This window comes from Primulina tabacum, chromosome 6 (genome assembly GCF_025594145.1).
Source record: "Primulina tabacum isolate GXHZ01 chromosome 6, ASM2559414v2, whole genome shotgun sequence".
Lineage (NCBI taxonomy): Eukaryota > Viridiplantae > Streptophyta > Magnoliopsida > Lamiales > Gesneriaceae > Primulina > Primulina tabacum.
This window is the reverse complement of record NC_134555.1, coordinates 3,135,779-3,163,614: the sequence shown is the minus strand read 5'-3', so window position 1 is coordinate 3,163,614 and position 27,836 is coordinate 3,135,779. Positions and strand designations below refer to the sequence as shown.

Here is a 27,836-nt window from a genome sequence, read left to right as displayed (position 1 = left end):
CTTACGAATCTTTATTTGTGAGACGGTCAACCCTACCGATATTCACAATAAAAAGTAATATTTTTAGCGTAAAAAGTAATATTTTTTCATGTAAGACCCAAATAAGATATATGTCTCACAAAATACGACCCGTGAGATCGTCTCACGTAAATTTTTGCCAATAAATATTACGTAATTGGAAAGTCAAATGAAAGAGTACTTAGCATTTACCAATCTAAAATGTAGATTAGCTGATTAAAAGCTTGCTCGCGTAAATATATGACAAATATATTTTACGTTTTGGCTTTTTTTATTTTTATTTCCTTCCAATTCACACATAATGTAGGTGCACAATTGCAAATAGCGATTATATATACTAGTGCATCGACTATGAAAAGTTGGAAAAAATTATAACTCGTTAATTAAGAATGTTACAGAGAATGATACATGTAACATTGCAGAACATTTTATTGGGTACCATCCATCTATCACCTTTTGATAATGATTTTTTTAGGAACTAATTAAGAATGAAGTTATATTCTCATAAATAGCAAAAACTTATGTGATACAGTCTCACGGGTCGTATTTGTGAGACGGATCTCTAATTTGGGTCGTCAATGAAAAGTATTATTTTTTATGCTAAAAGTATTACTTTTTATTGTGAATATCGGTAGGATTGACCCGTCTCATAGATAAAGATTCGTGAGACCGTCTTATAAGAGACCTATTTCTCATAAAAATTCACGAATCCGTTACCAAAATGAGATTCGATATTCAAGTCAAAATTGACATCCTGTCAATCTGTTAAGTCACTTTGAATCAAAGGAAAAATAAGCGTTAGATGGTTGAACAAGAAAAAATACTGTGCATTCGAGTGGGTAAGTTTGTTATTGACTTTTAAATGTAACATGAAAATTCAACCCTTAATAGTTTCGTTTTCCAACAATAAGCAACCAAAAATTAATTGAGGGACAATTTTCGAGCAACTTTTTTTTACATTTTTTAAGCATAATAATTTCATTTTTCTATGAAAATGAAAATAAATGTGATATTTTCAGCAATTCGAGGAAATGTATGTTACTGTTGGGTGTAATAATTGTCCCTGTTTAGTAGAGCGATCGCACCGTGGTGCTTGAGCTCCTGTGCGGTTTAAAAGATTTGAGTTGCACCATTACCACTAGCTATAGGTTTTGGTAAAGCAGTAAGCACTCGGTCCTACAGTTACTATTACATTGCAAAGTTTAGAAAGTATTTTTTACATTATTCAAGAATCAAATTACTAAAAATGCATGTATCACAAGAACAAAAGAATTACGAAAAATAATTAATTTCCCTTACATTAACGAGTAGGTCTCTTATGAGATGGTCTCACGGATTTTTATCCGTGAGACGGGTCAACCCTACCAATATTCACAATAAAAAGTAATATTCTTAACATAAAAGATAATAATTTTTCATGGATGACCGAAATAAGAGATCCGTCTCACAAAAAATACGACTCGTGGACTGTCACACACAAACTTTTGCCTACGTTAACAGCCATTTGGATGGGTAGACTAGTTTCAAAGTGATTTTGAAGGAGTCTTTTAAAAAGAAGACAAAGAATTACGAAATCTCACTTCAATATAATATGTCGAACTAGTTTCGGAAATTTCCGTTTCAGCCTAGTTCGTCTAAGAACTTGATGATGGCATCGCTTCACCATCTTCTCCGGAGCTCTCTGTGGATGTTTCTGGCCTCACGATCTCCTCCAGCGGGAGAATCTGCAGGGCCTCAGGTCGGTCAGATGGCGATAATTCGACACAATGCAAAGCCAGCTTCAACGTAGTCAGCAATTCATCACCAGCCACTGACTGATCCCTCATCAAGTCCACATAAAAAACTCCATTAGTCCACTCTTTATTCACATTGGATGTAACCCTTTGTCACAAATCCATGCCATTAGCCAAGTCCCCAGGCGATTTCCCCGTCAGAAGCTCCAACATGATCACACGCAAGCTATAAATGTTGCTCTTGTTTGTTGCTTTCTTGAGCTTCGAAAACTCCAGCGCGCGTTACCCCAATGCACCAGAAGTGGCAACAACATTAGCATTTGCAGCGGATGACATTAGTTGTGAGAAGCCGTAATCTGAAATCTTGGCATTTTTGTGCTCGTCCAGAAGTACATTACTTGATGTGAGGTTTCCATGAGTAATGCCTACTTTGGTGTGAAGATAGAGCAACCCTCTTGTTACATCTTTAGCCATTTTGATCCGTATTGCCAATCTATCGGTGCATCAGTGTTGTGGACTGTAACAAACGGAGTGTTATGCTAATTACATTTAAGAGCGTATATGGATTAAAAAAGTGGCAAAACTTTGCTCACCGTGGAGGAAAGTTGCAAGACTTCTTCCATTAGGCATTTAGTCATAAATGAGTATTTTTCACCCTTTGGACCTAAATAATAAACTCTGTGTGCAAAAAGATTAGGAAGTCTGATTTTCCGGAGTGCATTAACCTCGGTAAAAAATTCCTTCTGACCCTTCATTATCTTTTCTCTCAATCTTTTGACAGCTACTTGAATTCCATTTTCCATCGTTTTCTGGTACACCGTTCCATACGTGCTTCGGCCTATAACCTCAGTAGTTGCACACAAAAGATCGTTTGCACTAAAAACCTTAAGCTCGTCAAAATGCACAAGTTTTCCATCTGTTCCGGCATTTGCTTCAACTTCTTCTGCATCTGGGGGAATACCCTTTATGGTCGCAGATTGGCTTTTCTTGGATTCTTTTACCATTTTCATAATCCTTTGCAAGCAGAAGATTAGAATAGTACAAGCTACAAGAAGAATAACAAGTGCAGCTTACTATTCATCAAAAAATCGCATGAACTAACGTTGATGGTACTTACAATTTGTTAGGTGAGTTTTTAATGAGGTGGAGCCCACTTCAAAATAAAATATTCAGAAATTAGAATCTCACATCGGATTTCTTTCTGTTTTGGTTAAGAATTCTTGTTATAAATAGAGCTCAACTCCTTCAGTTATTGTATCCCAAAATCAAAAGCTTTTTAGCTTTGATTAAAAGAGAGTGCATAGAAAAAAAGAGTGTATTTTTTTTCTTGAATGCGGGAATTCTCTTGTGTGAGTTAGAGAAATTATTTTCTCGGTATACTCGGGTTTGGGAGTGTGAGATATTTAGTGTATTGGTGTATACAATTGTTGTAATATTTCTTCCGGTTATAAAAGTTGCAGTGCTCCGTGGACGTAGCCTATCTTGGGTGAATCACGTAAATCTTTGTGTCCTTGTTGATTATTTTATTCCGCAATTTTTCGGTACTATATTATCATCGTGGTTGGCATCGCTTCGGGGTAATTTCCAAACAACTGGTATCAGAGCCTTGTTGTGAAATTTTTTAAAAATTCTGAGTATGCTCTGTGGTTGCAGCTTTGTCTGATCTTCCACATTAGAAAAGATTTTTTAGATTTTTTGCTAAGGCTAGAGAAGCGATGGCCGGAGATGATGGATCGGGACCGGGAATCAACAAGTTCGACGGAACAGATTTTTCGTTCTGGTGGTTACAGATAAGAGATTATCTGTACAGTAAGAAGCTGCATCAACCTCTATCAGGAAAGAAACCAGAAAAGATGGAGGATGATGATTGGGAGCTCCTTGACCGACAGGTGTTAGGTGTGATACGACTGACCCTAACGAAGAATGTGGCACATAACGTGGCGGAGGCAAAAACCACAGAAGAGATGATGTTCATTTTATCGGACATGTACGAGAAGCCATCAGCAAACAACAAAGTACATCTCATGAATAAGTTATTCAACTTGAAGATGGGAGAAGGTGCTTCGGTGGCAAAACACATAAATGAATTCAACACGATTATCTCTCAGCTGACATCGGTGGACATCAAATTTGATGGTGAGATTCGGGCACTTATTCTTCTGGAGTCTTTACCATACAATTGGGAACCAATGCGGGCAGCGGTTAGCAACTCTGTTGGAAAAGGGAAACTACAGCTCAATGATATTAGAGATCAAATTCTTGCTGAAGAAGTTCGCAGGAAAGACTCGGGTGAAGGAACATCATCGAGATCTGCTCTAAATCTCGAGAACAGAGGAAGGGGCAGGAGTGGCGAAAAGAATTCTAACCGATGGCGCGGTAGGTCCAAGTCAAGAAATGGAAAAGACAAAAGCAACTTTGAAAAGAATTTGAAGTGCTGGAGCTGTGGTGAAACTGGTCACTTGAAAAAGAACTGTAGATCAACAAAGAATAATGCAAATGCTGTCACTGATGAAGTACATGATGCTCTGCTATTATCCATGGAAAGCCCTGTTGATTATTGGGTTATGGACTCGGGAGCTTCGTTTCATACCACTGGTGACCGAGATGTATTTGATAATTACATCGCTGGCGATTACGGAAAAGTTTTCCTGGCTGATGAAAAACCATTGGAAATTGTTGGTATGGGTGATGTACGGATGAAGATGTCAAATGGATCTGTCTGGAAAATCAACAAAGTCAGGCATGTACCAAAATTGACACGCAATCTGATCTCGGTAGGACAGCTCGATGATGAAGGCCACAATGTGACCTTCGGTGATGGTTCCTGGAAAGTGAACAAAGGAGTCATGATTGTTGCTCGATGAAAGAAAACTGGAACACTATATATGACTTCCAGTTGCAGAGACACATTAGCAGCTGTGGATGCTGGAGCCAATTCAAGTCTATGGCATTATAGACTTGGACATATGAGTGAGAAGGGAATGAAGATGTTGGTGTCAAAAGGAAAGCTACCAGAATTAAAGACTGTTGAACAGCAACTATGTGAAAGCTATATCGTTGGAAAGCAGAAGAAGGTGAGCTTTTCAAAAGACGGTAGAGAACCGAAAGCAGCAAAGTTGGAGCTGGTTCATACTGATGTGTATGGGGACCATCTCCTGTGACATCCCTTGGAAGCTCGAGATACTATGTTACATTCATTGACGATTCGAGTAGAAAAGTTTGGGTTTATTTTCTGAAAAATAAATCTGATGTTTACGAGACCTTTTAAAAGGTGGAAAACCATGGTGGAAAATGAGACCAACTTGAAGGTGAAGTGCTTACGGTCTGATAATGGTGGAGAATATGAAGATGATGAGTTCAAGAAATATTGTGCACAGAACGGGATCAAGATGGAGAAAACCATTCATGGTACACCTCAACAGAATGGTGTAGCTGAAAGGATGAACAGGACCTTGAATGAACAAGCAAGGAGCATGAGATTGCATTCTGGATTGCCAACATCATTCTGGGCTGATGGTGTTAACACCTGCAGCATATTTGATCAACAGAGGACCTTCGATACCGCTTGACTGCAGAATACCCAAAGAGGTTTGGAGCGGCAAAGAAGTAAACCTTTCTTTCTTGAAAGTGTTTGGATGTCTATCCTATGTTCATATTGATTCAGCAAGCAAAACAAAACTTGATCCGAAATCAAAGAAGTGTTTCTTTATTGGTTATGGAGATAATGAGTTTGGTTATAGTTTCTGAGATGACCAAAATCGGAAGATCATTCGGAGCAGGGATGTAATCTTTAATGAGCAGCTTCTGTACAAGGACAAGTCAACATTCGAGCTGGAGATGAATGTCCTGAAGTCAAGAAGACTGATGAAGTGCCATTGACATATATTCATGTGAATGAATCGAAAACCAGTAACCAGGAAGATGAAGAAGAAACTGCACAAGATGATGACCCACAAACTCCGGTGATTGAACTCAGAAGATCTTTGAGAACCATCAGACCACCTGAGAGATACTCCCCTGCACTTCACTATATTTTGCTGACAGACAAAGGTGAACCGGAGACCTATGATGAGGCAATGCAAAATGATGATTCAACCAAGTGGGAGTTGGCCATGGAAGATGAGATGGATTCACTGTCATCCAATCAGACGTGGGAGTTGACAGAACTTCCGCAAGGCAAAAAGGCGTTACATAACAAGTGGGTGTACCGGTTAAAAGAAGAGCATGATGGTAGCAAGCGGTACAAGGCAAGACTTGTTGTAAAAGGCTTTCAACAACGGGAAGGAATTGATTACACCGAGATTTTCTCTCCGGTGGTTAAATTAACCACTATCAGGACAGTACTTGGACTAGTGGCGAAGGAAGGCTTACATTTGGAGCAGTTGGATGTAAAGACTGCGTTTCTTCACGGTGACCTAGATGAAGAAATTTATATGAAGCAGCCACATGGCTTTGAAGTACGGGGAAAAGAGAGAATGGTGTGCAAACTTCAGAAGAGCTTGTACGGTCTCAAACAAGCTCCAAGACAGTGGTACAAGAAGTTTGACGGATTTATGAGTAATAATGGTTTCCTAAGGTGTCAAGCTGATCATTGCTGTTATGTGAAAAAGTTTGACGGTTCTTATATCATACTACTGCTATATGTAGATGATATGCTGATAGCTGGAGCTTGTCTGGAATAAATTGATAAACTGAAAAAAGATTTATCAAAGGAATTTGCCACTGAAGGATTTGGGTGCTGCAAAGCAAATCCTTGGAATGAGGATCTTAAGAGACCGGTTGAATGGATTCTTGAAGTTATCACAAGAAGAGTACGTGAAAAAGGTGGTTAGCAGATTTAATATGAATGAAGCTAAATTTGTTAGTACTCCTTTGGCTAGTCATTTCAAACTAACCAAAGCACAATCACCATCGACGGAGCAGGAGAAGGCTTATATGAATAAGGTTCCTTATGCTTCTGCTGTCGGAAGCCTCATGTATGCAATGGTGTGTACAAGACCAGACATAGCATATGCAGTGGGAGTTGTGAGCAGGTTTATGAGTAATCCAGGAAAGCAACACTGGGAAGCAGTTAAGTGGATTCTCGGGTATTTAAAGGTACTGCTAGTTGTTCTTTATGCTTCAGGAGGTCAAAATTGGGCTTACAGGGTTTTGTCGATGCCGATATGGGTGGTGACCTGGATGGCAGGAAAAGTACTACTGGATATGTGTTCACATTAGGTGGTACAGTTGTAAGCTGGGTGTCTAAGCTGCAAAAGATTGTTGCGCTTTCGACTACTGAGGCTGAGTATGTAGCAGTTACAGAAGCTAGCAAGGAGATGATATGGTTGAGATCCTTTCTGGAAGAATTGGGTCAGAAGTTTGAAGATAGCACGTTACACTGTGACAGTCAAAGTGCTATTCATTTAGCAAAAAATCATGTTTATCATGCTAGGACAAAGCATATACAGGTTAGGTATCATTTCATCAGATAAGTGCTGGAAGATGGAATCTTGATGCTAGAGAAGATTCCTAGAAGTAAGAATCCAGCCGATATGCTCACAAAGACAGTAACCATTGACAAACTGAAGTTGTGTTAGTCGGACTGCAAGTATAAATGGAGATATATGAGCTGCTGCAATGATGGTGTGAAGACATGATTGAAATCAAGTCTTCAAGTGGGAGAATTGTTAGGTGAGTTTTTAATGAGGTGGGGCCCACGTCAAAATAAAATATTCAGAAATTAGAATCCCACATCAGATTTCTTTCTGTTTTGGCTTAAGAATTCTGGTTATAAATAGAGCTCAACTCCTTCAGTTATTGTATCCCAAAATCAAAAGCTTTTTAGCTTTGATAAAAAGAGAGTGCATAGAAAAAAAGTGTATTTTTTTCTTGAGTGCGGGAATTCTCTTGTGTGAGTTAGAGAAATTATTTTCTCGGGTTTGGGAGTGTGAGATATTTAGTGTATTGGTGTATACACTTGTTGTAATATTTCTTCCGGTTATAAAAGTTGCAGTGCTCCGTGGACATAGCCTATCTTGGGTGAACCACGTAAATCTTTGTGTCCTTGTTGATTATTTTATTCCGCAATTTTTCGGCACTATATTATCATCGTGGTTGGCATCGTTTCAGGGTAATTTCCCTACACAATTGACCACAAGTAATGAGCATTGATATCCTAGGAGGTCGGTTTGGCCTAGATTAGCTCACTCTCGGTAGCCCAGATGGATGTAAGCCCAGTATTCATAAAGTCCAAGAATGTCATCTTCATGACAGAGTCCATCAGGAGTTCACATCATCTACAGGAAACTGGTATATCCGTAATCTCGCCAATCAAGAGGTGGCCGACCTCCACCGCCGACCTCCCATCATTCATTGTTTATGCATTCATGTACTCACTCATTTTACACACAATACTCTCTCAGTTTTCTATTCTCTGGCTTGAGCATAGAAGGGCTACGTCGGAACAACCTTCCGGCCCTTTTCTAACGTTCTTGTTTGTGATTCCAAATTTCGAAGGTCCGATCCGAGCTCCCCAAGTGAAGATCCGACCTCCTAGCTACCATCCCAGATTTCAGCAACATCAAGCATGATGAGGGAGTTTGCTGGACAAAGAGACTTGACAAGAACCGCAAATATACGTTTCGCAACCGTTTTTTGTATACGTTTCGCAACCTTTTTTTTTTAAATTTTAAAGTGGTTTCAAGTACAACAAGAAAATCTGAGTAAGATTTTTAGATCTGAAAAGTAGGCATATAGTCGATTTTCTAAAGATGCGGCTAAAAACGTATAACAGAGGTGAAATTGATGTTTTCTTTTTGGAAAATTATAGTTTATGCATTAGAAGTTTGCGGCCCATTTATGAGAGATCATTAAGAAAATATTGAGCATCCATCCAATCTATCAACCTTTGCATGTGACATGATATTTCTTGAACTAGATTTTTTTTACTCAAATCCTGACATAGAAAATGATTCGTAAGTGATTGAGTGTTTGTAAAAGTGTGTGTATAACTAGATTGGTGAGAGGCGATGAATTACAATATGAAATGACAAATCAATTGGAAAATACAAAGAAAGAATTTTTGGTTTACCCGTGACTATAAAAACAGCGAACGTCAAAATCATTGGGTAAGTGATATATTGCGCAATATCAATTTTATTTTGCAAGCAGTAGTTACAAAATACAAAGTTTGGATGGCAACCGAGTTAATCTTATATATTTTGTGTTTCAAGTCGATTTGTCATCTTCTTATGATACATCAAAAACTGAATTAAAAACATCTGTATTAGAGTACACAGGAAGAGAGAATTATTTTATTCTATTTCAAAGAAATGATTCAATGTACAATTATATAATATAACAAGAAAGCTATTCTAGGAAACTACCAATTGTGCAGGAGATGATTCTAGGAAACATTCCCAATCGACACGAGCCGACCTCCACCGCCGACCTCTCATCATGACCCGAGCCGACCTCCACCGCCGACCTCTCAGCAACTTTGTACCATAGAAGTCCTCCCCTTGAGTAGTTCAGGGATGTATTTTCTTTGGTTCACAAAATTCCTTCATGATCTTGCAAATTCCATAACAAGAAAAGTATTTAAGCAGTCCTAGGTATTTGATCTCAAAGCCATGTCCTATTTTTTATTCTCTAATTTTGTACGAAACACATGTATCGCGCGTGTCACGATCCGCCACTCTTTATATTCAAGATACATATGTCACGATCCGCTACTTTATATTCAAGAGAGTCCTATAATATTTCCGTCAAGGCTCCTTATTTAGCTAAATGATTATGAAAACTTCTATACTCGACATTTTTCACGACATTCTGGGTTTTTCCACACAAGTGTAAAATGTTAAGTCCCTTCTCCGTTAATTTTTTAATGTCATGATAATTTTGGTAAATGATTATTGGATTATTGATAGAGTCGAACATCACAAATTTAAATGTTACGCCTCGAACATATGCACTTCCTTCCATTACATATAAAATATGGGAAAATGGATTTTGTGGCTGGCTTTTGCCCTTGCATTTGCTTATTTTTATTTATAAGAACAGATGGTGAATTATAGTTTCCAAAAAAAAAATATTGTATTAAAAAAAACTAGCTTAAAACAATTTTCTATTAAATTTATATGGCAATGATAATAATAATATTTTTATTATTAATTATATATTATCTATATTATTATACTATTATGTTAGAGACTCCTAGAGTAATTAAATTTGTTGTCATTGTGAATTTTTTAAAATAATAATAATATAACTTTAAAATTATATAATTACTCTATTTTATTTAATTAAAAAAATATTAAACAATTTATTTTGTAAACCTATGTATACTCTGAGAGCACCCGCATTCGTTATTGTTATAACACTCACCACCTCATCAAAAATCGTAAGGTCCACATGTCACATACACATTACATTAACACATCTATTCTCCCACATTCATTTTAACATTCACACTCATTATTTGTAGGTCACGTTGTCCACTCATTCATCTTATTCTTACTTTAAATTAAATAAATTCAATTTCAAATTTTTTAATAAATTTAAATTATTATTAATTTATATTAATAATAATATGTTTTTATATATTTAGTACGTAAAATAATTTAATTTAATGAGTGTCATTTATTTAAAATTAAAAATTTATTATAAACCTAAAATAAAACGGTACAACATATAATAATAAATAACACTTGCATAAAAATAAAAAAAAATAATTAAACTTAAGAGAAGATGCAAAATACTAATTCAAGGATTGTTGTTGTATTGTGACCAAATATGTTCAACTAAGTCGGCACGAAGTTGGTGATGCACATTATTTTTAATTTATTTTAATATCAGAATTTATTTTTAAAAAATAAAAATTTGAAATTTAAACCTATACATTAAATGACAATAAATAAGGAAACATCATCACGTGTGTGGGACCCGCGTTCAGCGACGGTTTCTGAAAATCCGTCTTAAATAACGACGGTTATTGAAATAACCGTCGCTAAATGTCAAATTTTTTTAAAAAAATAAGCAGACAGAGGGACGTTCAAACATATGAACGCCCCCCTTTCTCTCTCTTGTGAGTGGACGTTATAACGTCCACTTACAATGGAGAAAGGGTGTCAAATAATTCTTCTGTCGTGATATTTCTTTTGAACATCTGCTTTATTTAATAAACATATTTAAATAACAAAATATTAATTTTTAAAATTAATAAAATTATTTTATTAAAAAGTAAGATTATTTTTAAAAATTAGAATAATAATGATTTAAATATTGTAAAACATATTTATTTAATATTAAAAAAATTTAATATGATTGAGTGACCAGTGGGATTCATAAATAAAAAGTTTTAATGTTAAAAAGAATGTGAGTGAAAGAAATATGTTGTTATAATAACTATGTGGAAGTGAACCCTACGATTTTTTATGAGTTGGTGGGTGTTATAACAACTCATCATTGCGGATGCCTTAATAATAAGAAGATAATATGATTTAATGTCTGAATATAAAAATGACGTCTATCCCACAAAGGAAAAACCTCTTCATGTTTCATACGACCATGTGTCTAGCTTGTAAAATGGTGATGACACCACGATCACACACAATGTCGCTTTTAGTTTATCTTGAATTCTTGATGATATCATAAATCTGCGGTTATTATTCACAAATGATGCAGTAACATGCACATGAAGCATTTCCAGATATATCACATAATGTCTTCTGTGATCACAAGACAAAAGCAGAGAAGAAGCTTCTTTTACCAAGTGCTCTCAGTCCAGCAACCTGCCAGCCACGGCCCTCCTCGTAATATTCGACCTGCCGAAAGGTTCAAAAATAATAATTACCATTATCATCAAAGTTCTTGGTACAAATTAGTTGAAATCGTATTAGTGGATCTATTCGAGGTTCTTGAACATGAAAGCCACATACCGCATCCAGAACTTCCCCATCACCGTCTACCCCGCCGATTACATACATTTTTCCTCCAAGCACAACTGAGCCGAAGTTTCCCCTAGATTTCTTCATTGGCTCCTCTCTCATCCACGAACCAAGACGTGGATCAAAAACCTCAACGGTGGCCACCATTCCAGTTCCATCATACCCGCCCAACGCATATCTGCAAGATTTAGCATTCATTTCTCAAGTATGAAAACTCACTAGAATATAAACCGAGTTAAAATTAAGGATTAGTGTTGGAACATTTCATGTTCGCAATCTTGATTTTGATGTTAACAAAACTTGTTATTGTATTTCTAACATATTTACTCAAATGTGAAATTATAAACACAAAAAAGAAAATGAAACTGAGTTTAGCCAAACAGAATTTCTGGCGAGCTTCGGTGTGTTGATGATATCTATCAACTGGATGATTCAAATGACAATCCGCCAACCTAACCGATCAGAATACCCAATTTGGAATAAGTCGTATTTCACGTCGGTTGGGCAAAATCGGATAGTATCTAGGTCAAACCGGTTGATGACTGACCAAACTGATTGCATGAAAACAACAATCAGTTAGGTATGAGCAGTTGCGGAATTTTGGCCATATCTCTCAGCTTGGTTATTGAAATGAAGCAATTCAGTTGCGTTGGAAAGATAAGACGATGATCTACAAATCATCTTCAGAAGTCAAAGTCTGAATCGAAGCTTAAGATGCGGATAAATGACAATGAAGCTACTGGTTTTGCACAAACTGAAATCAGCAAATCAGGCTGATTTCAGCACACCAGTTTGAGCCGCTGACCAGTTTAGTTTCAAGCCGCTGACCAGTTCAGTTCAACCGCTGAATGACCAGTTTCAACCGCTGAACGACCAGTTTAAGCTCGAGAAAATGTCTAGCAAGGCGAAATCGACCGTTGCAATTTCAGAAATAGTACAGAAACTTTCCAAACGGTCATATTCTTGTGTCTTAACATATATATCATTGTTGGAGCCTATAAATACATTATTTTGAAGATCAAACAAGAGCTTTTGAAGGGGATTCAAAGCATGGACAGCTAGCATGAAGAAATCTGTTATTTGAGAGCACAAGCCCTTGTGTGAGGATACATTTGAGATGTACACTTTAAAAAATAAATTCCTCATACACAATCACTCACACATATATAAGATAGTTGAACTTCAAAGTTTAGTTAAATGAGTTTTCACACAAAGACATTAAAGATTGTGTTTGTAATCTTGGCATAAGTGTGTGCTAGGAGTTTCAATTAGCCAAGAGATAAGTCCTAAATTGAAATGGGTTTGTACAAAGTGTTGTATAAATCAAAGTCTTCTGGTGAATCCTTCCCAGGAAGAAGAAGGGGTAACGTAGGAGTTGTTATTCTCCGAACATCCATAAACAAATTCTTGTCTATTTATTTATTGCATTTACTTATCATTCTCATTGCTTTTAAAGATGCATTGTTGAAGCATTTTATGCGTTCTTCAAATACCAAAATATTGCATACCAAGTGTTTGATAAAAATGTTTCAACCAAAATATTTTTACTCATTCAACTTGCATATATCTCAAATGCTTTACAAAAATATTTAATCGGTTTCTACGAAGGATTAGTTTGAGTGTCTTCCGCTTGTTTTGAAAATCAAACTCGATTTAATTCATCGGCGTTCAATATTTCATGAACCGAGTTACCGTAACTCAACGATGATCCCCTAATCAATCCTAACAATTAGCCTTTGGATAAAATATCCACATAAATTCATTATTGTTTAATATATATGCCTTCAATAAAGAAAATGGAATATATATATATATATCACAGAAGACTTGAGCCAGAATCAGAACTTACAATTTTTCATTAAATGAAACCAAAGAATGGCATCCTCTCTTTGCACTCATAGAACCTAGGCGAGTCCATGAACGCTCTCTAGGATCAAATCTTTCAAGGGACCTGCCAAAAATAAAACACTCAGAAAAAATAGATCAAACGACATAACAACAAAAGAGATGTTATCCAGAATGAATTTATAATGAAAAAGATTCGAAGTACGTGAAATACTACTTGAAGTTCTGAAACAAAGACTTAACTCTAACCAGGGAACCCAACATCAATCTCTGGTACTAAAACATTTTCCAGAAAAAAATGTTGTTTAGAGTCACAATTAATAAGAAGAAACCTGTGAATGCATTGTAAAATAGTGTCTACCAATAGGTAAAATAATAAAAAAAAGAAAGCCAGACTGTAAATCTTCTCACCTCAAGTAATCTATTCCATCAAAGCCACCAGCAACATAAAGTGATCCGTTCATGTCTACAGCTCCTGGGGCATATCGCTGCATGGGAAGAAGGCAAAAAAAATTAAACATAAAACATGGATAAGATCAACTCTGGTCAGTAACCAGTCGTCGTTATCCAAATTTCATAAGCATGGATTATTAACTCCACCTAATAATTTTTTTTAAAAAAGAATGATAACTACGATAATTAACTTGGTGTTTCCATGCACATTTGCCACTAATACTGAATCCGCATATGACTCTTGCATACTCTATTCTGGGCATGGAACAGAAAGATACAGCTAGTATCCACCAAAAGGAATGAATCTTTTTGTTTACCGTTTGAAATATGTTATGGGCTGAAAATAATATAGGATGTTTAACTTACCCGTTCAAGCATCGGATTAACAAGGATCCAGCTTCCAGCGCTCAGATCCAATTCTTCCACATCCGAGAAACATTTGGTTCCATCTCCACCACCAATAGCGAAAATTTTTTCACATAAAGATGCTCCAGCCGAGCTTCCCTTTCTTCTATTTAAAGAAGGCCGTTGTATACATTGACCATTTGTGGGATTGTATGATTCAACTGCCAACAAACGTTCAAATTTACCAGAAAGAGAGAAAATTAATAGACATGTGGTATTTGGACAATTATACCTGTGTCATACCATACACCAGTCTGTACACCACCAAACACGTAGATCTCTCCGTTTAATTTGGCTGCAGAGGCATATGATCGCACAGTTGTTGAGACAAGTGGTTTGACCAAGTCCTTAGAAGGGGAATATGAACTCAAAGCTGGAAGCCATGAGCATCCATCAAATCCTCCAACTATGAACAACAACTCATTCACTGTGGAATTCAAACTTTCGTATCCTTCAATCTCACAGTAATTTCTTCTTAAAGATGGCCCAGGTTCCAACAAATTACAACGCTCCTTCAAATGGTGAATTTCCATCTTTGAGATGTCCTATACAGGGGAAAAAACTTTCACCATAACATTGAGAAAACAGTAAAAACAGACTAGCTTTCTGACAATCCTTTAAAAATCTAAGCAAGAGATGCTTTACAAAATGCTATGCTAAAATCAAAATAACGGGTACACAGGCAAACAGTGATTGAGATACAACATGCTTCATCCACTCTGAATCTAAATGCTGTCAGCATAAGCAAAAAATGCAGGCCAAGCCCGTGATTCATAAATTTTCATTTGATATGGCTGAGAGAATAATACCAATTAGAGCAACAAAAGAATACACCCCCAATCATGCTAAGCCAAGGTCGCAAGATTACCTAAAGCTAGCATTATTGCACCACAAACTGTCATAATTATATAGCTAATGACAAAAGTGTGACATAGTACCAGTACATATATTGTGACAGGATTTAAGACTTGAGAGCCAAACAAATTTCAATAAAGATTGCATACACTTGCCCAGTGATTGCTCTAATCCTTAATTTCATTGTATTTTTTTCATTTTTTTGTCACGGTTCTCGTTATTATTCTGTTTTTTCCTGAATCATCCTTGTTCGCTTTTCATTAATTGATTTGTTTGAATTCTTTCAAGATCTCTTTTTTTCAAGACAACACAAAACTTTTGAGGAAAAAAATTAGAGGGGGAAAAGGGAAAATTTTCTTACCAGAAAGGTCGTGGAATTTTAGTTTTATTGTTTTAGATCCAAGAAATTAGGATATTGAAGAAGTTTGGGAAGAGAAAATCATCTTTCACCAATATAAATTCCACTAAAACAAGGATTCTGGAATTATTTAATTATTTCAAGAATTCTTGAATAAATATTTTTTCCTTCGAATTAAAAATTCTTTTTTAAATAAGGTTCAGTAAAATCTTAGGGTTAATTCACTTAATTACCTAGATAACATATTCAACTTGTTCTCTTTTTCCTGCTCAAGGTGCAGATGACTTTCTTTCAATTCCCAGGTCCGATTTGTTCAATTCTAATTAGTCCCTGTCGTGAATTGTTTCCAGCTTCTCTGATTTCAGCCATAAATTTATGAGTAACAGTAAATACACCCTTCAACGTTCTGGGCATTTTAATTTGGTCCCCCTGATGAAAATAGTAAAGAATTCATGGTCACTGTGAAGATGGAGCTCAAAAGTTTCCTGTTTAATTTATGTTCATCCTTTTCATTGTTTTAGTCTTAGAATTACTCGCTTCTTAATTGATCATACATCTTCTTTTGGCCTGGATTCAAACACTGTTTTATCTAAATTTGGTAAGGCATCCAAAAACGATAAAGCAAAGGATAGTAGCAAAGTTGCTGTTTCCACCACATAAAAAGCGATATAGTAAGAGATTGAACATATGAAGGCAGAGCTTGGGATGTACAAGGCTGAAGGATGTACAAATCAAATTAAGATTAACTGTAGTTAATAATCCTTGGTGTTTGAAATTGAATAAAGACAATATCTGCACATTGTTGGGATATTGGTCAGATTCAGTTTATTGATGGATTCTAATAATTACAAAGATTTTGTACAAAGCAAACTTCAATGCATAGCCAAACTTAGCACATATTCATATACATACATGACATGACATTTTGATGACTGCCTTCTAGCATTACAAAATGTTAGAACTCAAATTATTTGTAGATATAAAAACTCAAAAGAGAATTAAAATGCAAAACCATCCAAAAACTCTCGATACCCTCCTTCCAATAAAAGGTTTTAGTCTATCTTTTTACCAAATTTGAACTTAATTAACTTTCTAAATTCACATATAAACAACTTTAGTGTATTGGCTTCTGCAAAAAAAATATTATCAGTCATTTCACAAAATATTTTAAAATAAAAACAAGGGAGATAGAAGCAAACAGAGTCACACCATTGGGTTAGCAAACATACCAGCTCGTGCTCCAAGGAATTGATTCGAAGGTGCTGTTCTAAATGAGACACTTTCAATTCTTCAACTTCTCTAATCAACTTCAAATGTATACAAACGAGTAAAATGGAAAAATTAAATTAGAAAATGATTCTGAACAAGCTGCACGTGAATGAATGCATAAATGATAATATGCTAAGCTCAAGGTACCTTCCAGACCACAGAGTCATACTCAGAATGCTCAATATCCCTAACCAACCCATCCGATATCATGTTCTTGTTCTCTCCCCGGTCCTCAGAGAAAGATGAACCACATTTCATGTTGGGCACATCAAGACAAGCTTCAAACTTTTTAACTCCATCCCCAGTGGATACGCGCTCTTCCCATGTGTCAAGGGGTGATGATGCACATTCCACATTCAGTTCATCGGAACAATCTTCAGCCCCTCTAAAATCATCACGAATGATTGAAACTCCGCCATTCTCTATGCCATGTGGTTGACACCACTGTTGTGCAACAGAAGCATTTTTGTTCAAAAGGACAGAGGCATAAGAATGCTGATGACTTTCCTTCAAGTTCACTTCAGTTGTTGAGCTGGAACCATGCCATGAATCTTGCTGCAAGATAAACAGGTTGGGTGGTGCAGGCAACTCTTCTAATTTGAGGTCCTTAGATTCAACTGCCTCATCGACGTCGGAGGAGGGCAAAGCATCAAACATATTGTTTGATCGAGCTACGACTGGTCGATGGGGTGTATTCTCCGTCAAGGGTGAAGCGGAGAATAACTTTGTTAATCTATTGGCTTGCCTTCTGTCAAGCTCGAACCAAAACAGCTTCTCTTCATAATAATTTTTAGCCATTACTGGTTTGAACTCTTCTTCACGCAACGGCCGGCATCGTCTAAGGACTCGTACTCGCACCTAAAGAGAGAAAATGATGCAATGAGTATGCTAACCTCTGTAACATCATTCACAACATGAACCACACAGTAGAGAGCATGAAACAAGTGGAGCTCATTAGTCGATCCTTACTATTAACAAGAACCTCCATCCAACCTCAAAACCCCAAAATGCACACGGATAAGAACCATAGAAAATTTCAAATCATCTCTGAGGCAAAAGAATCTATAAAAGTACAAAAACAAGGGGCCTTTTAGCTTGCACACCTGTGCACAATATGGTGTACATTCCGCTTCTTCATCCCCCAACCATGCATGTGGATCTATATTCATCTGTCCAGGGGAAGTTGCCTCGAAGATTCCATGAAGTGTCCGATCACTGTAATTGAAGAGAAATAGAGGTAATCCAGGAGTGATGTGCTTTACATAAGAAATATGGTTCGCTGGCAATCCTGTTGAAAATTTGTGAAGAAAATATCACAGGTCAATTTCAAACTGGACGGGTTAACAAAATACTGAAGTATAGGCATGCATTTCAGGCGGCAAGCTCACCAAACAAAAGCTTGTGCAAGCATTCCTGCATCGTATGATGCTTGCATCCAAATATAACCGCGGCAAGTTCATTTTTCGTAATATTTCTCGCAGAAGCACTACAGTTCACTGTCCATTTGGCATTAGATTTTTCCTTCGGGAGAGTTTTAGTTTTTCTCCCAGCCCCCATCTACAATTGTCTGAAATACACAAAATTAAAAAATGTCAATCTTTACGGCAGAGTAACAACAATATAAGATTAAGAAGTAACATTTACATTTGGGGAGCAAAAACATCTTCAAGCATGAAAGAGATGACAAAAGCCACAAAAAACAAACTCAGAAACACAATAAATCAATATTCCCGATTATCCTTCATTCTTCAACGTGCTGTTCTCATAGATAAACACCTCAGAACACTGATTAAGCTCTAAAGTGAAGGGGAGGCTGATTAAATAGTCCACGATGCAACGAAAATACTGAAATTGTTAAAAGGGCAACAAAATTAAAACGACAAAATCCTCTGGTGCAGAACACAAACGAACATTTCTCTACGCACTTGTTTCGAGTGAATCAACCCGTCTAACGGACCCCCGCTGTTCCAAGCACAAAAGAAAAATAAATTTTAAACAAAGAAAATCACGATGAAACAAGCGTAAACTCATAAACCCGCCGGCAGCGAGACGTAAACAACAAAACCTTTTCAATTTCCTCAAAAAGAGAATCCAATAAAATTTTCACCACGTCATAAAAAGCAGAGAACAAAAATCATAGAAACACCCAAAAGTACAAAAAAAATGGAAAAAGAAAATGTGAAAATCCAGAACTTCTGCAAACCCCGGCAGTTCCCGAACCTGAACCTTCGTAAGAAAAAAAAAAAAGAACTAAAAATTCCAGAACAGGATCGTGTGCTTACGTACGTATGTAGTATCACCAGAGAGAAAATTGATGGAAAGTTTCAGAAATCCTCGAGCGAAATTGAAGAGTGAAGATGGATTGCGTAGCTGATCTCGCGCGGCGTACGTGCATTAACGTTCTTTCTTTATTTCTTTAAGCAGCATTCTGCATTTGCATAAAATGTTGAAGAAGTTTTGAAAAGATGGTGAAAAGGGAAGAAACGAAAAATCCGAAAACTGAATTAAATGTCAATATTGCCCCTACGGTAGAGAGGGAATTACCATTTTTCTTGTTTTCGATTCTTTTTCATCTCTCAGGTTTCAATTAACACGACCTATTTAAAGCAAAAATTTATATCTGACCGTATCACATGTCGTATTTCGTGAGATAGATCTCTTATTTGAGTCATTTATTAAAAAAATTTACTTTTTATGCTAAAAATATTACTTTTTATTGTGAATATCGATAGAGTTGATGCGTATGACATATAAAGATTCGTGAGACCGTCTCACAAGAGACCTACTCACTATTTAAATATTTAACATAATTATAGATATATTTATAAATGTGTTATTTTCTATTTATTCAAATTAAATTAATTATATACGGTTAAAATTATAATATAAAAATTACATTTTGTATAATAAATATCATGTTCACGCAATACATATTACACTACAGATAGTACTGTTAATTAGTCAGTCACCACTACTAACTACTTTTCGGTGAAATTTTTGTCTTTATTTCAAAATTATTCTTAACGTATTTGGTAATGCATACAATTTTATTATTGAAATCGACGTGTTTTTCACATATTTAAACTTTTTATGTTGTAACTTTTATTTTATTGGATGGTTATTTATTAATTTGTACTCGGATTTTTTTTTTCAAAATTGAATTATAATTATTTGTAAAAGTATAGTATTATTATATTTTATAATTATAAAAATCAGATCACTAATCGCATGTCATATCTGAAATATACGTGTATTTATTAATATATAATATAACTTTTAGCCTAGTGATAAGCGTTTGAAAATAACAATTGACATCAAAGCGATGTCATGAGTTCAAATCATCAAAGTCCAAAGAAGCTTATTTCTATATTTTTTGAGAAATGTTGGGTTGAAAGTGCATTAGTGATATTAGTACTAAGATTAGTAATTTTTTGGGAAGTTGTCATGTGTCAAATTGCTGACGTTGTGTCGGTTGATTTAGTTGGCTAGGTGACTCTTAAAATAGTGACGTCAGATCTTAACAGGTAATCTTGTCTATGCTGAGGACTTGGCCGACGGTGGGAAAATGGTAAGACTAATCTAAGTTATATGAAACAACATCAGCAGATAGACACACACCTCCCCAAACTCATCGGTCTGACATTCCGACCCAGCATCATTCAAGCAGGTACACTATGTGTTGTCACAAATATAAGAAAATAGAGTTGCGTCTTGACTAACAACTATTGTTTTTTATATTTTTATTTTGTTCTATTTATATAGGTAGGGATGTAATCGAGTCGAGCCGAGCCGAACTCTTGAATGTTTGAGCTTGGTTTGTTTATAATCGAGCTGAGCTCGAGCTTTATTTAACGGATATATGCATGGCTCACGAACTTATTCAAGCCTTTATCGAGCCTAAACAAGCTTAATAAATATGAATTATACATTTACATTTACATTTTCATTAAATTAATTAAAAAATATATTATTCTTATTAAAATTTGTAAATTTATTGTAATAAATAAATTTAATAGATTTTTCTATATATTTCATAAATAATATGCAAAATCAATAAATCAAATATCAAAACTATTATTTTTTCATCTAAAAGATTACTAATGAACTTACCAACGAACATGCTCACGAGCTAACGAGCCGAATACTGTAAAGCTTGAGTTTGGTTTGTTTATCTTAACGAGTCTCATTAAACGAGCTCAAACGAGCTTTTATCGAATCGAGCTTCGAATAGCTCACAAACGATTTAGTTAGTTTACATTCCTATATATAGACATCTTTTTTAATATTAATAAAAAAACTATATATGTATGTCTTGTAAACATATACTAGTAAAGAAGTGGGGTATAAATTATTATAGTTTGATGTTTTGATATATTTTTGTTTTTATTGCAAACTTTTCAAATTACCAACTTCGTCAATCGTATGTGAAAAATCAAATAGACAGTATCCCAAACAACTGTTGAACTGTTTTTCAAAATTATGGATACAGTGTAGTGATATACCTTCTTCAACACATATCCTCTTAATATTACCAAATACTCTATTTATTTAATTTATTTCATTTTCAACTCATATCATCTAAATATTACTAAATATTTTTTTTAAATTTATTTCATTTTCAAATACACATACACACATATAATTAATTAATTTCATAATATATTATTTAACTAAACTTAATTAATTCGCTAAACATGACACAACTACATGTGTATTCGACTCGATATATTTAAAACAATACATTTATTTTTTCATCAAATTGCAAACAAGAGACAACCTGTCGATGATACTTTCTTCGATTGACCAAAAAGCAAAAAGTGTCGATTATTTCTTCTTCAAGCCACCAATCGATCGATGAACAGTGATATTTTTCTTAAAAAAATTTCAAAAGGACTATATTGTAATTTTTAAAATATCTATTTTGTAATTATTTCCCACTTATTTTCAATCTTCTACATGAACAATGATACTCTATAAATAGAAGATCTCTGTTGTATACTCTGAAATAAATAATTTCATCCTCTGGAGGATCATGGAAGACGGTGGGATCCAGTTTGCTCTGTCAATCACCGCCAGCTATAAATTGTCAGATGGAATTTTGACCAAAATATTTTGGTACCATCATAATTCATAACCTCTTATATTTGAATTTATTGGACCGTCGAAAATTCATCATTTACTGTATATTTACAATATTTTTATTTATATAAAATACTTTATATTTTCATTAATTTATCCTGAAAATTTTTTGTCTACTTTTATTTAGTGTTTTTAGCGTGTTGTATTGTTTATGGGTTTTTTTTAATCCTTTTATGGTTTGATGGATATATTTAGAAAATAAATTGATGTTTACAAACAATTAGTAATTTTCTTTATTCCAAAATTGACCCAATGAAAGACCCAGATTGCCTTATTCAGTTACACCCGTTGCTATCTGACAAATACAACTTCTCTTGCGGGTACTAATTAAATAGTTTCCCTCGTTGTTGCTCATCTGTTTCCTCTACGTTTTCCTTTCAGGGAAATCAAATTATTGCTGGATGGATTTTGAATTTTAATTATTAAAACTCATAATTGATCTTCTTCGATGTGTACTGGATAAATATTTGAACTAATGTAATATTCTATCAATCACGTTAATCAGATAAAACAGTATTGGACAAGTTTTTTGTGATAAGTTCGCCCAAAAAAGTGTTGAAAGAGATAATCGAATTCCTAACAATTGGTCAAATGCTTACCTACTACTGCACCAATTCAAGTATCTTTTTTGACGTTGTATTTTGATTAATATTGTTAATACATACAATTGTTAATCTCGATTCTCACGTATGAATCTTAGTCAATAATCACGTACTAATTTTTGTAATTGTAAATTTCCTCCTCTATGATTAAATTACATTGTTGATGTTGCACATCATATTGTGAACAAAAAAATATTTAAACGTGATACAAGTTAACTATGTTTTGTTTGGTATGGTGGATGAGGTGGGATAAATGGATGATTTTTGCCTTGAACTAATTTTGGTCTATTTTTCACTAAACTCGTTTTATCAACCATACCAATGATTAGGTGGTATTAAATCTGGTTAATTGAACTCACCTATACCCAAAGACCAAGAAGCCATATTTTAAACATATTTTATTCAAAAATTTGTCCTTTTTCATACCCAAAAATAAAAACAAGCCCAACTCTGATAAATGTTGGTTAGGGTTTTGTAATTGTAGGATATTGAAAGGGTAATTTGGGCATAAGATAGAAAGATGAGAGGATTCGGGCCGGGCCGACACATGATAGTAACAAATATGCTAAATTGATTCGATTCGAAATCGAACCGACTGAAAACTCAGAACCGTACTCGAACCCGATTAACATGCCTCAACCTGATCAACTGGACAACTCGATTTTATTATTTTTAAAAATAATTTAATACAAATTTTAAAAAATTAATAATATTTAATTTAAACACATAATAACGAAACTTCACGTATATATGATTTAAATTTGAAATTTTAATTGTAGAAAATTAAAAGTATATTTATTAAATCAAATAAACAATTTTTTTAAAAAAAATATACAAAATAATTATTAAATGATGAAAATTTATGATATAAATGTACAATAATTTTTTTTTTCAAACATGCAATATATAAGAATGTAGACAATATTTATTATATATATAAATATATATTTTAAAAAAATTAAAATTTTCGGGTCAAATGAACTAGACCCGAACCCGATATCATGACTAGAAGCATGTTCAGAAGAGACATGCTGACCAATGAAAATAGAAAAAAGTAAATGTCGTGTTGTAATTGATTCACACATAGCATTACACACACTTGTGTATGCATAACTCATTCAGAACAAACAAAGAGGTCAATCTGTCAAACTGGCCAAAAAATGTGGGTTCCTAAGGGCTAATACCATTTGGACCCAAGTAGAATTGAGTTACCGATTGAATTTTATTTGTGATTGCAGATTACAAGAAAGAAATATCACCGTGGGAAACACTTTCGCACTTGAATTGTAGATGTTCGAGACACGTGACTGGTAAAGCTCAATTGCTAACCCAAATGATCAAATATGAAGGTCCTATGATTACTTTTGGTGACAATGCAAAAGGTAAAACCATAGATAAATGGTAAATTTAGTCATGAAAATATTAACATCAATGATGTGTTACTTGTTGAAATTCTGTGCTAAAATCTAATTAGTATATGTCAACTCTGTGATTGTAATGCCCGAGAATTTTATCCTAGTAATCCGTAATTATTGATTTATAATTTAATATGATTATGATAGGATTAACCGAGACACGATTTGAGGTAACGTGTGATAATTTATGTGCGAGGACAGTGCCTTTCGCGCATGTGCGCGACGTGATGCGCGCCCATGCGCCAAATGGGCAGAAGACCTCGCGCATATGCGCGACATGAGGGCGCGCATATGCGCGAGCTGCACAGGTCGAGTCCAGAGAGCCTCGCGCATATGCGCGGAATTGAGGCGCGCATATGCACGAGCGGCTGGGAAGACACGCGCCGAGACATACTGTCTCGCGCATATGCGCCGAGAAAGGTCACGCATATGCGCGAGACGTGTTGCATGTAGGATGAGCTGTAATGCCTTAAGTAATATCACAAGTTGTTGATTTAGTAATATGATATTACTAAATAATTAATGATTTTTAAAGAATGAAATATGACATATGTTGGTCATATGAAGTCCAAATTATTTGAAATTTGGATATAACGTAGAAAACTCAAAGATGTAGAAGTTTCATGTTTTGAGTTTTGAAAAATTTGGTCGTTTGACTGGTACAAAGAGATATACCGGTGTTAAAATGTTAAATATTATATATTATATTATATTATTTTATTTTATTAATATAATATTGAAAAAATAAAAATAAAAATAAAATAATAAAAATAAAAGATGAGGCGGTGGATTCAAATGAAATGAATCTCATTTCACCTGCACATATCGAGAAAGGTCAGAGAAGAGGTTATAAGGTTTTTTATTTTTCTTTTCGATCTTGCGACTTATCGGTTTATCCAATCGACGAACCGACTTCAGTTCTGGAATCGTTGACACGGGGTCTTCGATTTGAGGTATAAATTTTATAGTTTTGGTGATGTTTGAAATTCGTCGATTTCTGGAATAAATCCGATAAATTGTTAAATCATACTGAAATTGAAGATTGTTGAATAGTGTATGATCTTAACGAAGTAGATAAGATTATTGTGTTGTTATTTTGAATTATTCCTAATTTGTTTTAATTAGGGATTTTTAATCGTTTGGTTGAGATTGGAGAGTTGTTTGTCAGTTGTTGTTAATTCTGATTATATATTCGGAGTCTACGAAGTATAGGCTACACGTTGATATAAAGTTTTCGTAATTTGACGGATGTTGTAAAATAGCCTATTATTTGAAGTTAATTAATTATGGTGTATTTGATGGTAGTATTGTGAATTAAATACACCAGATTATTAAATTGTTGAACAATACGAATTTATAATCGAGTTTTATATTTTGTTGAATTAATTATTGTTGGGCTATTTGATGTTATATATTGAGGCTGTTATAACTGTGTTGATACGTTGACAATGATCTGATAATTATTGTTGAATTATTTAGATACATCACAAGCCTCAGGATCAAAGAAATAGCCAGATTGTATATATACTCGATTATCAGGTACGTGTTGACGTACGAGCATATGTTGTTATTGTTTAGTATTGATGAATACTATTGTGTTGAACGACGATAAATCACTGGATTTGGGTGATTTGGTATTATATTTGTTGTTTATTATTGTTGATGTTGTTGGTTATCGTTGTTGGGAGACGTCTCGTTGATGTTGTCATGTTGATGTTGTTCGTTCAACGATATTGCTGTCGCCGGTGTTGGGGTGCGACGTATCGTCGATGTTGTTGTTCGTTCGACGATATTGCTGTCGCCGGTGTTGGGGTGCGACGTATCGTCGATGTTGTTGCATTGTGATGTTGTTGAGATTGTTGTTGGCTGATTGTCCAGAAACGGCAAAGGGGGTATTTCTATTATGATTTCAGTTATATTTTATGTTGTTAATATAACTGTTATGTATTACGATGATGATTGTTGTATATGCTCACCCTTTGAGGGTTGTTTCTGTTGGGCAGGTTACAGGACTATGCGTGAGACAGGATAGTGGTGAAGGACTAGGTGTGTCTAATCAAACAGTCTTGTAGTTGATAGTAGATAGAGAGAGTATAGCTTATTGTCTTATTTGAGTTGTATGTGTGTATTTATTATACTGTTTCTGCTACACTGACGTAGATAGTGTGGTGATTGCACTATTTTGTCGTATATTCATTATATTATTACGTCGTCGAAAAGAAAAAATTTTATGCATATGACGTCACATGTTGCATGATTTCGTGGCGAGGTTTGGGGCGCCACATGAGCCATTTGCTTTACATGCGTGAATGTATATATATATATATATATATATATATATATATATATATATACACAAAACGTACGAAAATCCTTAAGAATCAGAAAAGAATCGAGAAAAAGTCTCTGTGAAGTTATAGAAAATCCTTACGCCTTTTGTGAGAAATTCGTCCGTCCGATTTTGAATCCGACTTCAGTACTGTGTTCCTATCGACGCAGGCTACAACTGGACGTAAGTTTTGCTACGTTTTGACATGCTTTGAAATTATGATATTGTCAGAATTGAATGAAATTCATATATGATGTTCTTGACATGTTAGACATCATAGAATCGAAGTCAGATTAAGAAACTGACTGATTATGGAATTGTTATGATTTTCTGAGTGTATTGATTTGAAATCGGACATATTTGGATTATGAATGAATTACAGATTATATCGGATATGAGTTATGATTTGTAATTGATGTCTGTTGATATGGTATCGACGGGGATACTGAGATTGTGCCGTTATGCCGTTGATTTGAATTAAATCCAGATTAATCAGATTCGGTGTTGAATTAAGAATAGAACATTGATATTATGATTCTCGATATGTCGTTTCAGATTTACAGAGACAGTCTTGAGTTCAGAACTGATATTGATGCATACCGAGACTACAAACGAAAGGTATAAGTCAATGTTGTGTTGAGAGATCGATTTGAGTCGGTTTAGACTTGAGTTTCCCTAAATCACATATTTTACTTTATTGCATTGATATTTGCATTGATTTGATTGATGTACTTGTTCTCTTGAATTATAGATAGCATGTATTAGACGAGTAATCTTGTGACAGAAGTGCCTGATAGTGGTGGGATCGCCACAGGCACATTGCACGATGTCACAAGATAGTATAGGAATCTTGGGACAGATGTACCTGATAGTGGCGGGATCGCCACGGGCACATTGCACGATGTCACAAGATAGGATATTGGCGATAGGGCCACAGTCCATGACGGTTAGGTCAGGACACTGGATGTTTGGTTATATCGACGTGGATAGAACTGGAGTCTTTTCTATTACTGTTGGTCGATATAGGAATACCCACATCTGGAAACCGGGATCCCTAGACTAGGATTGAGTCTAGTCTGAGTCGTGGAGTCACGAGCATTGTCGACAGTTTGATATTGATTATGTTTCAGCTTTTGATATATATATATTGGTGTTATTTATCCATGCTTTTATGTTTATCATATGATTGCATGTTTCGTTGATTTATATTGGGATTATATTCTCACCGGAATTATCCGGCTGTTGTCTTGTTTGTTGTATGTGTACATGACAACAGGTAGGACATGATCAGGGTCCAGGAGATGAGGAGAGATCGTGATAGAGTGGAGACTTCGGACTTTGATGTATACAGGGTTTTGGCACTTGATAATTATATGTTGAACCTTAGTCTTTACTGATTTGTAGACGGTACAGGACTTGTACTTTATTTTATATTGGGTTGTATATTAGTTTGATCTCACTACTTTCCGCATTAAAAAGAATAAAA

The 27,836-nt window shown here is 35.0% G+C and overlaps 1 protein-coding gene and 1 pseudogene across 5 annotated transcripts; both read right to left on the bottom strand.

Moving 5' to 3' along the window:
- Positions 1-1,652: 1,652 nt before the first annotated feature.
- Positions 1,653-2,755, bottom strand: LOC142548370 (putative leucine-rich repeat receptor-like protein kinase IMK3; annotated as a pseudogene).
- An 8,472-nt stretch (positions 2,756-11,227) lies between these two features.
- LOC142548748 (uncharacterized) lies at positions 11,228-19,301 on the bottom strand. Of its 5 annotated transcripts, none has more exons than XM_075657255.1 (11): positions 19,059-19,301; positions 18,254-18,422; positions 17,969-18,153; positions 17,014-17,723; positions 16,826-16,907; positions 14,616-14,928; positions 14,345-14,544; positions 13,937-14,013; positions 13,530-13,631; positions 11,672-11,858; positions 11,228-11,557 (listed from the first exon to the last, which is right to left on the bottom strand). In XM_075657255.1, exons 2-11 carry the CDS (start codon positions 18,420-18,422, stop codon positions 11,468-11,470), a joined length of 2,115 nt encoding a protein of 704 aa, XP_075513370.1. In that variant the 5' UTR covers positions 19,059-19,301; the 3' UTR covers positions 11,228-11,467. The 5 variants fall into 5 exon arrangements, with proteins under 5 accessions (XP_075513370.1, XP_075513368.1, XP_075513371.1 ...); XM_075657253.1 differs by having other exon boundaries at positions 18,254-18,432; positions 19,148-19,301; XM_075657256.1 differs by having other exon boundaries at positions 16,826-16,903; positions 17,013-17,723; positions 19,148-19,301.
- Between the last annotated feature and the right edge of the window lie 8,535 nt (positions 19,302-27,836).

Coding starts and splice junctions, on each gene's coding strand:
- LOC142548748 (XM_075657255.1), bottom strand. CDS start 18,422: ATGGGGGCTGGGAGAAAAACTAAAACTCTCCCGAAGGAAAAATCTAAT. Junction 18,154..18,253: donor CTTGCACAAGCTTTTGTTTG/GTGAGCTTGCCG, acceptor AATTTTCAACAG/GATTGCCAGCGAACCATATT. Junction 11,558..11,671: donor ATGGGGAAGTTCTGGATGCG/GTATGTGGCTTT, acceptor ACCTTTCGGCAG/GTCGAATATTACGAGGAGGG.